The sequence below is a fragment of the Aythya fuligula genome, chromosome 3 (genome assembly GCF_009819795.1).
Source record: "Aythya fuligula isolate bAytFul2 chromosome 3, bAytFul2.pri, whole genome shotgun sequence".
Classification (NCBI taxonomy): domain Eukaryota; kingdom Metazoa; phylum Chordata; class Aves; order Anseriformes; family Anatidae; genus Aythya; species Aythya fuligula.
Window position 1 is genome coordinate 28,755,144 of NC_045561.1, and position 13,318 is coordinate 28,768,461.

General features: G+C 39.5%; 1 protein-coding gene across 1 annotated transcript in view; it reads left to right on the forward strand.

Moving 5' to 3' along the window:
• KIF26B (kinesin family member 26B) overlaps positions 1-13,318 on the forward strand; it is a 263,040-nt gene that overhangs the window by 206,927 nt on the left and 42,795 nt on the right. Inside the window, exons 8-9 of the mRNA XM_032183779.1 lie at positions 834-1,017; positions 5,960-6,119. Of these exons, the coding sequence (XP_032039670.1) occupies positions 834-1,017; positions 5,960-6,119 (344 nt within the window). The remainder of the gene's footprint in view (positions 1-833; positions 1,018-5,959; positions 6,120-13,318) is intronic.

The window sequence follows — 13,318 nt, forward strand, 5'->3', positions numbered from 1 at the left end:
CTTTCCACAGGCAGGCTAGTCTTAGGTGACATGAAACACACATGCATTCCTAACATTATGGTGGGTTAATATCTGCCCTCCTATGCTGTCAATCACTCTGGAGAGATAAGAGCAGGCTGGTGGTGGTGATTGGGGTCCAGCAAATATGAACATATGCACACTACCTGTCTTGCTCCAGTTAATGGATTGCCCTATCTTGTGAGCAGGTGCACAGGCTTGTGGTGTGAAGGGGCATGAAAGTGTCTTCTCTTCTGTGCTTCTCTCCACACGCTGTGGGTCTGACCACAAGCTTCAGTCCTGTTATCTCACAGATTTGGCTGTGGACTGCTCCCTTCTAACACTTCCTGAAGAATAACACGCGGGCCTGCCCCCACCAGTCTTCACCAACTGTTGGGCTTGACGTGTTATCCACAGTAGCTTATTTATCTTCTAACTGTCAGGAGGACACAGTGATTGCCAAAGTAGGAAAAAACAGGCAGCAAAAATAACAAACTTTAATGAATGGCTTAAAATTCTGGGAAAGTAGAGGAACAAATGTGTGCATCTGTGTCCAGCCCATAGGACAAATGTTAGGTTTATTTGTAACAACTGCCACTAGAGGTACCGCAAGCAGCGACCCTCAGAAATGGGGCCTGGATTCAGTAGTGGGGCGCCTGGAGGACATGGCAATGCCCCTGCCAGTGCCAGGAGGTCTCATTCAACAGGGCGCTTCCTCCTCCCCAGCCCCATCAGAAGCCAGTGTATCCACAGCATTCATTGACTGTGGCTGTTGTCTGATAGTGTTGACTCCTGTGGAAGTTTGTGGGTAACTTCTTCCCTGTGTTAACCCCCAGCTCCAGAACCAGAGCGAGCTCCGCGCCCCCACGGCAGAGAAGGCTGCCTTCTTCCTCGACGCCGCCATCGCCTCGCGGCGCAGCAGCCAGCGGGACTGCGATGAGGAGGATCACCGCAACTCCCACATGCTCTTCACGCTGCACATCTACCAGTACCGCATGGAGAAGAGCGGCAAGGGTGGAAGTAAGCTGCTCCCTCACTCCCTTCCCTTGTCGCTGGTGGCTTTGAATAAGCCTTTAAGCAGTGTTCTCTAGTGGTGAAAATAAGCAGTGGTCTCTGATGGAGTGGATCCATTTAGACTGCTTGCCCATCTGGTGAAGATCCAGCAAAGGCCATTAAAGGCCACGAGGGACTATTGCTATCAATTGTCAATTTAGCTGCTGCCTTTGTGGAAGTATTAACAGTTAGTGCTCAACACTGCGTGGATGTCTGTGTTTAGATGCAAAAGTGCTCTTCAGGCTAGCTTTTAGTATTATCTTTGCTGATAGTTCCAGGGCTGAGATCATGGATGAAAATATTGTGGCGATGGGGATTCCCTGCCACCCTCACGTTGACTGTTCCAGTCCAGCACCTCCATAGGGCAGAGTGTGTGGGAGCTGATTTTGCCAGTGCATAACCTGCAGCTTTCCTTGAAGGAGCACAACATTTTAGTTGTTGGCCCTCCTGCATGTGTGCTCGTGGTTCTTCGTGTGAAGACTCCAGGCTGTAGGTTTGCTCTCTCTCTGTGCCATAGGTACTTTCACTGACTTGTGTCTTTATTCCATTTCCTATTTGTAAATGAGGAAAAGGTGCTTCCAGTATTTGCTGTGTCTATTCATATATTCTATAATTTTCAAAGGTTTCTTTTGACTCACCATTTATATTTTTTATTATATTTATCTTTTGTTTCAAGTCTCCAAACTGTTTATAGCTAGAGATGTACTTTTTTTTTTTTTTAATAGCAAAGTCCAGTGATAAACGATTTGTATAATATAAGGATCACCCCCACCCAAAAGACAAACTTTCCTGTTTTTTGTTTTTTTTTTTTTTTTGTTTTGTTTTTTGTTTTTTTTATAATAAATTTTACAGGGACAAATTGTTTGAAAGACACCTGAGACCTCTGATTTTTATTTTTTATTTTTGAGTTGGTGGCTTAAACAGTTCCGCAGATATAACACATATTTCAGTTCCTGGCTCTGCATAGGTCATTTGTCATAAGGAGTAGATTGCAAGTAACGATGTGTAGTGGGTGAACACCACTGCAGTATTAATGTCTGATGTTTGAATGCAGAAAATTTACATTTACTGTACTTATAATGTGAGAGAGAAAACCAGAAAGTTGTTCTAAATGGAAATGCAGTTTGCATGTGTTTAAGTAATAACCCCAGTGGAATTGGCAGGCAGAAAACTCAATTAACTAAAGGTTTATTAATTAACCACCCTGCGGTGGAAAGGAAGACTGTGAATGCTCAAACGGATTGGTGCATAGGAATAAAGATGGCTGATTTTGAGGGAATTATTATTACGATTATTTAATACTCCATGTTTTTTACTACAGGCAAAAGTACTACATGTACACACAATCCTTTTCTACTATTTTCAAATGCAATTAATAAAAGAGAAAAAAATATTTTCCTGTGGCTATAATGACTCATTTTAAAAAGCGAAGATGACACGATCCTGTAAGATTATAGTATGGCATGCTTTCCCAACTGCCTGTAGTTATATTTTCATCCCTTGTCCATACCACCTCCTGTCTTCAAGTTTCCATATCTTAGTGGCCTCTTGAGCTGGGCAGGGTCAGATCTGGCTGATAATTGAATGAGGGGGGAATTCCAGCTGCTCAGAAAAGGCGCCTAGTGATTATCAGTGTCTCCTTCTGTAATGAAGGACTTCTCAGAAAAAAATGTGCAGACAGTAGAGATATATAGATTCCAGTAACAGGATTAAAAAAGGCTTGGAAAAAAAAAAGAAAAATAATTAAAAAAAAAAAAAAAAACCTGCCTTCTAAAGGATGAGATTAAAGGGAAGGCTAATGCATGATTTTGGTAAAAAATGACAGTTAGAGTAATGCATCAGTACTGTACTTAACTCCTGGTCAGATTCATTACCAGGAATGTCATGAAGCAGGCTTAGTACCACTGAAAGAAATGGAATTGTGGCAGAACTGGCACCACCATTTTTCAGCTGTCAGCTCTGCAAAGTCTTCGTGGCCACTGAGAAAAACAAGTGCTAGGATGTTCTACTTCTCTCTACAGCTGCCAGATACATTAATGGAGAACTTGTCTAAAAAATAATTTCATTTTCAGGTCAAGCAAGTGGATCTGCCGTCCTAAAACATGTCTTATGTTGACTTGTAAATTAAATAAGAACGAAGGATCCAGTCCTTTCTCTTGTTCTGGATTTCTTCGATCTGTATAAAAGGACTATGTGTGCAAACAATATGACTAAAGTTTGAAAGGCAGATTTTTTTAAAATAAATTGTAATTTACAAAAATAATAATTATAAATTGTCTTCATTTTGTTTTGTTTCCCCAGTGTCCAGTAATCCTAGCAACAGAAATATTTATTATATATAATCCAGTAAAGACACCTGCAGTCATTTTTGGTAGCATCTAAACACATTTCCTTGTTTTTCTAAGCAAAATCATCTGGGGTTGCTCACAAAGGGTAACTTCAGCCTTCTGAGGGTAGCAATCTTAGAGGACTTAGAGGATCCTAAATCTACGAGTTTAAGTACAATTAGAGGCCAAGGTTCAGAGGCAGTGAAGGTGCAGCTGCCTGCATGGTTCTCCTGGGGAATATGACTTTTTTCAGTGAGCTCAGGCATTTGTAGCGTGCGTGGATACTTCCCTGTGAACACCTCAGAGAACACGGTGTTGAAAACATCCATGGACGTTTAATGGGTTGTAGTGTAATCTGGGGATTGTTACAGTATTTTGAATGTCTGGCTACTCGTATTAATTTTAATCAGACATTTATTCTTCACTTCTTTTTTGTCATATTCAACATGACTTAGCCAATATTGCAGTATAATTTGATATGTGGAAGTCTTCTTGCCAGATACCTAATGTAGCTGGAGAACTAACAAGACCTAAAAAAAAAAAGCAGCAGTTACTGTATTTTGGTAATTGTTGAGAGAGATACTGGCTGCATTATTTGAATATTATTGTCAAATTCCATAGCATAAACTGCTTTCATAGAAATATTCATCTTTCTTCTTTTTTCTTTTATCTTTCTTCTTTCTCTTTTTCCTTCTATTTTCTTTCTCTTATTTGCTCTTTTCCTTTCTTACTTATCTTCTCTGTTGTTTTCTTCTCTTTTTTCTCGGCTTCATTTTTCTCCTTTCTTCTGATTTATTTCCACTTCTTCTTTGTTCATTTTTCTTTTTTTCTTCTTTTATCATAAAAATCTATTTCTAGTTGTTTATTTTAATTAGCTGTAACCTACAACTGAATCAGAATTACAGCGTTATATATAATGCATTGTCATGGTTTCTACAGAAAGGCTTTGTATTTTCAGAGTTTTGTGTCATGCAAGATACCAGGTAGTAGCAATAAGCAGTGAGCCTTGTGCTTTGCAGTGCATGCAAAATGAAATCTCTCTCCCTCCTTATTTTTTGAATGTCGGTTAACATCTTCTAATTTACATATGCCTTTAGTGTGCTGATGTTTTATATGCCTTTGGTAGCTGTATGATTTATATATTTAGATATGTATTTCATACTAAACTTTCTCTAAGTAAATCTGCAAAATGATATGATCATGTATCACCTTTTAGTCAACACGCAGCGTTTTACAAGTTTCTTCTTCATATATCTATGTGCATTTATTTCCTTCTGTGGATTTTCTTCTACCTCCTGTGGCACCTACATGCCATGGTACCACAGCTACTCAATGCAGGATCATTGAAAAATGTGTTTGTGGTTGTTAAGGCATTTCCAAAGCAATGAAATGTATCTGAAAACTTATTTTCTAAGATCTCCATCATATAGTTGCTCCCATTGCCATCTTTTCTTGTGAGCAGGTCTCCCCCAATTCCAATATATATAAATATTTTTGATTAAATGCGTGAGTTAGGGTGCTATGTAGAAATGGCTGTGAATTTAGTTGCACAGAGGTAAACTTAGAAGTGAAAGTATTTCTACTTCTGTTTATGTTCAGATCCTCAAAGAGTGCTAACTTTTGAGTTATGATTCTATAACAAAACTGTCTTTTCCTTCAGTTGCTTCTAAACTAACTCTTGAGAATAGGGACAACTGGTCAAAGAGCAGATGTAAAACAACAACAACAAAACACAAAAAAAGGAAAATGAAAGCAGCTAGGAAATTGTCTTCAGAAAATAGAAAATTAGAAGCACTTCTGTAAATTTTGCGAAGTCCCCACCCCTGAGTTCATAAAGGAAACATAGATTTTTCATAAGAGCAAACGTTTGTTAATCTTGGTATTTCAAAGGTAACATCCTTTCACTTTCAGCGTAGTTGTGTTGATACAGAGTAAGCATGACAGAAAACAGGCACCCACTACCAGTTCTACAGAAACCATTTTCAGAACAGAACAGCTTTCTAACAACCCACTACACACAGCATGGAAAACCTTTTCTTAGCCCAAATGATAATTTAAAAATATGTAAACTTAAAGCAAAGTTTAATATCCCATTGATGCCTTCGTTCCTATGAACCTTCAGTATCCAAGATGGGAAGGACAAGAGAAAAACTGAAGCTATCACAAAACCACTGCTCACCAAGCAGCAATTCTCAACCTGTAGTTTTCCAGGCAGAGAAACAGAAATCTCAGAGACAGAAACAGAGCCAACTAAGGTATAGGCTAAAGGAGTTATATTAAAAAAAAAAACACAACAAAAACAACAATACATTGATGACCGCCTGCCACAGGGTTAAACTCGGAGGAGCAGATGATTAACGAAAACCTCATCAGTTTTAAAGCAAGTCAGTAGTGGACAGAAACATATAGCAATACAGGCTGAAAGTGAACTCACAGGATCCCTACAGTTTGCTGCTGATACCACGAATTAGGAGAGGTTTCTGGTTTGTTTCCTCTTCACAAGTCGTAGCTAGCCTTTAGCTTTCCTGGGAAACTGCTTTTGGAGGCACATGCTAACCATTTGCTTTCTTTGTTTATGGCAGTGTCTGGAGGTCGCAGCCGCTTGCACCTTATTGACCTGGGGAGCTGTGTGAAAGTGCTCAGCAAAAACCGCGAAGGAAGCTCTGGCCTCTGTCTCTCGTTGTCAGCACTGGGCAATGTCATCCTTGCCCTTGTCAATGGAAGCAAACACATCCCGTACAAGTAAGTGATATTCTGTTCCACCTAATGAGAGGATGCTTGCAAGCAGTTTACTTGTCTCACTCCAGACTTGTGGTAAGCAGGAAGGCAGTCTCCTAGGGTTGGTGCAGTCCTCTTGAGGCAGTCTGCAAAGCCTCCCTGAAGTTGAGTGAAGCCTGATCTAGCTGTATGTCTGGTAGCTACACTGTATTTCGTGTTCAGGTTTCAAAGGAAGAAGCCTGAAGATAGAGAACCTGGTTGCCTTAAAGATCTTATGGATGAAAGTTCAACACATGAGGATTTTGTTTTCTAGGATTGTTCGAAAATTTTTTAATCCTTTAAAGCTTCAGAGATCCAGTTTCGTATTTGCTCCATGAAGCAAAAGTTCCTTTCATAAAGGAGAGAAATCATTATAGAGAAAAATGTTTTACTGTTCATTATACACATTTTTGTTTTTCAAAAATATCTGTCACAATGTACATGAATCTTTACCATAGGATTGTTTCTGTGATGCAAGGTTACTTTACATTTTATTTTTGTGTAGTTTGAATCTCTGTCAGCCTTTCACTTGCAAAAAAAAGAAGTAGGCCCTATTTGTCACACTAGACAAGTGGCCTTTGCTACTGCAGGTGGCTTCTGGGAAATTAGAGGAGATCCTCAGCTAGTACGTATGTTTTGTACTCATTTCTCTTCATTGTTGTCTCAGCCCATTCTTCATGTGTACAGGTCTGAAGGCAAGTTTGGACTCATTACCCAACCCAGACAGTCATACAACTTTTATTTTAGAGAGTTTTCTTATTTTGTGGGAAGGTATTGCTTTTCTGTAGCCTAAATCCTAGGGAGTAGCAACCAGCCTCATAGGAATGGCTTATGTAGCATCTTGTAATTGAACTGCTACTGAATGTACATCTACATCTGTGGAAAATGTGTGTATCAGATCTGGAGGTGGGAACAATAGGGTGACATGAAAAATGAACTAAGAAAGTCATTTACAGAGTTTGTTTGCGTCCATAAATTCTATCTGTTTTACCACTTTGAAGATTATAAAAGTGTTTTTTCTCAAGTTCATTTAAGAGTATAAGATATTGATAAGTTTTACTTTGTGGTTTTGTCTTCATTTTAGAAAATAAAGATGAAATGAGTTTTTGGTTTTATTTTTCTTTAAATATTTATTTCCCAAAATTGTTTGGCAGTCTTGGCTTAAAGCATGCTCTTCAGAAATATTCCTGTTCCTTGAATTCAGTCAGACTGGTATTCAGTTGGCTAACCAAATTTGTACATATAAATATTCATGAAATTTTCTGTGGCTTATTCACCTGGTTGTAGTGTGGAAATGGCTTAAACACTGTACTTCACTAAATGCAGCTCAATCTATGCTTATCAAAAAAAATCTGTCCTTCTTCCTTTCAGTTTTTATGGGAGAGAAGAGAAGGCAGACTGTAGAAATAGAAAAATGATGTTAATGATGCTCCCTAGGCTAGAACGGAACACACAAGGAATAGTTACCACATACAACAGCTGTTTTCCCTGGCAGTGCCTGGCTGTGAGAAAAGCATTACCAAACATGCCTCCCACTTGCTGCACTAGCGATCCCTTTCTGCAGCGGTTCCCAGCTCTTGCACTTTTGAGCTTCCACAGCCAGTGGTGCCAGCACACTTGCTCATCAATGCCTCCGTACTGCTGAAAGAATATAAAAGCTCTCTTCAGGCCAGCATCTCGTCTTGTATCTGCTCCCATAAGAAGAGAAGCACAGTATACAGCAGTGGTTTGTTGTCTGGAAATCAGAGGCAATATCTCTGTCTCCAAAGAGGATTTTAAAAATAAAATTTGCTAAACATGCTGGTGGATTTTGGAGCAACTTCTGTCCACTTCTTGCTGAGAAGAGTGCAGAATGTATTTTTTCCCAAGGGTGATCTATTCATGAGCGGTGGCTGTGGGAGCACACGATCTGGCAATGCAGGTGTGTGTAGCTCATGTGTGGAGGAGAGAGGAAGGAGATGTCTGTGTGTGTATGTTTGTGTGCTGCATTGTAGAAGAGGCTGTGCATCCCATAGACTGAAGTGGTATGTGTTCAGTAGCACCTCTTGTGTGCAGCAATGGCTAGCCTATCTAGCTGAGATCATATCCCTTTGTTTAGGGTTATTCTCTTTCATCGTTAAGGATAAAATTAAAACTTTGTTGACTGCCATTTGTGAGTGGTACTGAAGGAAAACAAGGGAAATGTTTCCTTTATACAATAGCACTGTGCATTGTGTGTGTGGTCTCAACAAATTTTCACATCGTAACAGGCAAAATGGAGCATCTCTTCTCTGCCTGAGCTATTAAACAGCCATTAGGTAGTTTGTGGCAGCCTGTTGGTGGGCACAATACAGCTTCCTGGGAGCCCTGAAATAATGTCTGAGAACAACACATAAAGGTTTTCTCTTACTGCAGAAATGTTTTCTGAACTTGGAGAAGCTGCAGTCTCTTAAACTCCACCTAGTGCTGTATTCAGCCTTGTCTCTACAGGTACCAGTTGTATGGAAAAGCTTGCTCAGATTCATTGTTGGTATAGGCAGATATTACTCCATTGTCTTCAGCAGGCAGTGTGTTTGTGCCAAGATGAATTTGCCTCTTTGTCTGCAGTCTCCATGAAACATGCTGGTGTTCAGCACATTTTACGTTTTTTTCTTACCCATAAGGCTAGGAAGCCTTGGAAGCCAGTACATTGGAATTTTTCTCCATTGGGAAAAGAGTTCAGGAACAGTAACACAGATTGACATTATCTTTAGCATGAATTTGTCTATTAAAGCTGTAAGAAATCAAACAGACATCAAACAATACAGGTTGGGATCTTGTCCTGCAATCAAGTTAAATTCCACTTGGGTCTGAAGAATGGGCAAGAATCTCTGTAATGGCTAACCACATGCAGCTAATAAGTGACTATGCCATGATTTAAGGGAGCTTGTGTCTTTCATTTATGTGTTTATAAACTCTTTTTAATATATCAGTGGGTTATCTCTTTGTCATTATTAATGTCCAGACCAATTTTGAACATTTTTAAGCACATCACTCTGTCATAGTGTGATATGAACCAGTGAGTTCTTCTAGCTCAATATGTGTCATATAAAAATAGAATTATTTATTTGAATTAAATACGTTGCCATTTCATGTCACCATTTTCTGTTGCTCTTGAGTTAGGAGCAAATCCCTCAGAAGACTGGGCAAGAATGATTTCCTCCACAGGGATGCCAAACATCTTCATGAAAATTGGAAAGGGGCATGTGCTACCCCAAGGAGAGCAAAGAACTCACCTCCAGCCTTGACCAAGTTTGACAGAGCTCAGCTCTGCTATAGGAGGAGGATTTTGCTAAGCTGCAGCAGTTATTAGAGCTGTTTTATTTTCTTAAAAGTGTTTCAGCTTTACATTAGTGCTGCATTTTCTGCATCTGATTTCTATGAGGAATGTGTTTTAAACCCTCAGATGAATACCCATTTGCACAAACTCCAGATACTGGTTTATGTAGCTCACTATTCAAAAATTACTCCAGTTGCTAGGCAACAGTAGTGGCGATAATTCATGGTAATGCTGTTTAGGAAATAATCATTTTTATACATTTTAATGGCTATGAGAATGGAAGAAAACTGTTTAGAAAAGTGCAAGGCTGTATGAATTTCTTTTTCAGAAATTGTTGCTTGTTTTATCTAATAGGCTTTTCTCTTAATGTGCTATCCCAATGTGTTTGTGTTTCCGGAGGCATCCTGGATTTTGAACTAGATGCTCACGCATATCCAGAGGTGGAGTCTTGTTCATAAGACAGATGGGTGTGAGTTGAAAGCATGAATGTTATTCTCTGAACTTCTGTTTCTCTCTCAGGTGTTTGCAGATTGTCCCATATACTACATGCTGGTATTTTTATTTTATTTATTTATTTGTAGAAAATAAAAGACACTAAGTGTTTGGTATAAGGTTACACAAGAGCCAGAGCCAACATGTTTTAAGATCTAATATGGTGCTTAAACCTTAGGCTAAAACTTTCTTTCTTTCTGCGTGACCTTTGGAAAATCATCTATTTATGTATATATTCACATTTATAATACCGAGCTAGAAAAAAATCAAGCAGGACTTTGTAAAGGGCATTCAGACTTGGCAGAAAGCATGACTTACATTGTAAGTGTTGTTAGGACTCTGTTACCTTTATTTCAGAGCTAAAGACTCACACAGATTGTTCTAATGGGATGGAAAATCTGGCTTTGTGCTTTTCCCAAGGGCAGACTATTACTGCTTTTAAGTAAAAAGGAGAAAAGGGAAAGTGATGTATTATGGTATTGTGGTATAAAAGATGAGCTGAAAGAGTATGCTTTATGTCAGGTATTTACTTAAGTTGCTAGTTGATTATTGGGGTTAAAACAAAAATGAGGTTTGGATGAATCCAGTTATTGAGATTCGCTTCTTGGTTAAATGGGTGTACCTGTCTGCAGTTTTTTCATCTGTGTGAGGAATTGCAAGAGAAAAGAATGGGGATATCTTTTGTTTATGCATCTTGCCTTTGCATTTGTAAGATAAGTTAGAATATTCTCAAATGAAACATCAGTGAAAACTTTTCAGGAAGAGATAAGGAAAGCTAAAAACCACTTCGCAATAAACTTAAAACTGAACACAGCACCTGGAATTAACTGATAAATAGCACGGATGCTGTACTTTTCAAACACTACCCACATCTCTGCCATTTATTTATCTATTATACTAAAAAAAAATAATAATTATGGTCTGGGGGCTCTTACACAGATGCCAACTGGGAGAAAGTGCATGTGGAAGAATAGACCAAGAGTTTAACTGATATGAAGACAATATAATTGAAAGAGAGGCCATGGTGGCAAGTAAACTACAGTAGTGGTAATTTTCCTGCACTCTCTTCCATCCCAGCATAAATCAGGAATACCTTCACTGTCATCAGTGGAATTGCAGCACTATAAAAATGGTACAGGCACAGAATCAAACACAATATGGTGTTTTTTTTTTACAGCAGTGAAAGACTCTGACAGGGCTTCCAGTATGCCTGCTACTAAGCATGTAGTAGCATGATTGGTCCGACTCTGGGATTATCCTCATTGGTAGTTGCTCCTACTAACGCTCAGAAGATGGAACATCACAAGGGATGGCTCTGTTAGTGCTGTCCTGGGAGGGTTTCTCTGCAGAGCAATTTGAGCAGCTGCTGAGGAAAGAATTGGCAGTAACACCGAATCAATGAAAGAGCATTCTATGTAAGGAAAATGGTACGCTGCTTGGTGGAGTCCTTGTTTCCAGGAGGACTCTTGTACAATAACTCGTATGAGTACTGGAGATTTTATCCTTAGCTACAGGCTTGTACTAAGTCTTAGTTTAGTTGGATTCATACAATTGAGTCTGTTTTGTAAGTGTAAGAAGTTAATGCCAAAATTGAACTATATGCTCAATGGGGAATCTGTTTATTGGTGACTTTACCCACACCTAAACCTAAAATCACATTATTATTATTTTTTTTTTTTTGAGTGATTTAAGTTACTTATGCTTTTCACTGCTGCATTCCTATTTTCTGTTGCTTGCTTTTGCTTCTTCTCAGTGAGAATATGGTGCAAAAGCCACAGAAAGCCTCAGAAAATAAAATCTTGTGCAGCCTTTGAAATCCACGATCTTTCTGTGTTAATTTAATACTTAATATATTAGAAGTGGGTGAAGAACTGTTTCGCTGGTTTACTTCCATAAATGTGAAAGCAGATAAATGGGGAATAGAAAGGGAAAATGAGGACATGAGTGACAGCTGAAACAGAGCTCCAGGACTGGGAAATGGTCCAAAATGAATGGGAGAGCTCCAAGAGAGACTGGGAGAGAGTCTCTAAGGCATAGAGGAGGCAACAATCCACAGAGAAGAACTGGGAAGCAAAGGAGGAAATGAGATGAGCCCATTCAAATAAAGGAATAAGCCTAAGAAATACCCCCAAGTGATCCGGTTGCAGGAGAGCTGTCAATTGAGATTTTGTTGAATGTGAAATATTTCCTAATTAGCTATCAAAACCATGAGCTGCTCAGGAACAAAGGAAGTTTTCCATGACGTTGGCAGCCAGGTCGCACGGGCCAGAGCTTTGGCTGGCAGGCACTTAAGCCCTTGGAGCTTTGCCATATTATACCAGCTGAGGACCTGGCCTTAGGTGCACGCTCTTTGACACTTGCCAGAGTGCTCTGGCAACTTGGAAGAGTGATGCAGTTGCTAGCAAGAGGTGAGCACAGAAACACTGTCAGCATGGATATAATGAGGATTTGGAGCATCTGGCAATTACTTTCACCTTTGGGGGTTTTCTGTAGCTGACACTTTTACTAGGTTGAGTATCTGTCAATTTTCTTCTTTATTCCAGGGAACTGTAGATGGAATCAGGGATGCACAGTCTGTGAATGTAGGAAAACTTTTTACGTTTTATTAATTTAGTCTGCAACTTAGGAGCAGGAGGGTAACAGATTTTGCATGCTCCAGCAATCACTGTTGTAGTTTTCATCAGCAATGTAGTTTATTGTAGGATGGCTTGTACAGCTGATAGTGCAGATTTGACATTTATCTGCATGTCCTACAGTAGTGTGTTTCATCACCAAGTTAATGAGAGGTAGTAGACAAAATCCTCAAGGAAAGCTTCAGTGGAGCACAAAGCCACAGCATACCATTCCCCAGTTTTGCGTTTTCAATTCAGTTCTGCCAGACTGACAGCACGTTAATTATTGGAGCAGGGGTGTCTGCATGTGTGTGGGGAGGATGCAGGTGAGTGTGTTGCTTTCACTGAGCCCAATCCCATTACCCCAGTTTTATAGCAGACCTCAGCTGACGTGGCTCCACTCTGCACGGATGTTCACATGGGAAGAATCAGGCCTTGTGAGCTCGCTCTTCTAATGCTCTTTCAGCCACTCGATGAATTGCTTCTTTACAGATACTGTAATAAGCAAATAATGATGAACTGCAAAATGAAATGAGAAGGGAAGTGCTTTTGGCTTATAGGAAGATTTAATAGCAATTACTAATTGCATTTAAATAGCCATTCCTATCATCAGCAGATAGCTGTATCAGGGAAGGACACCATGTTGGTCCAGGGCCAGCACAGCCACGACTGGTAATGAACAAGCAATCCGGTAGCATGCAGTTATTGTTGAATTATAACTTGACTGGGACCCAAACAGGCAGTTGTGGTGATTTCATGTACAAATGAATCTATACTTAATT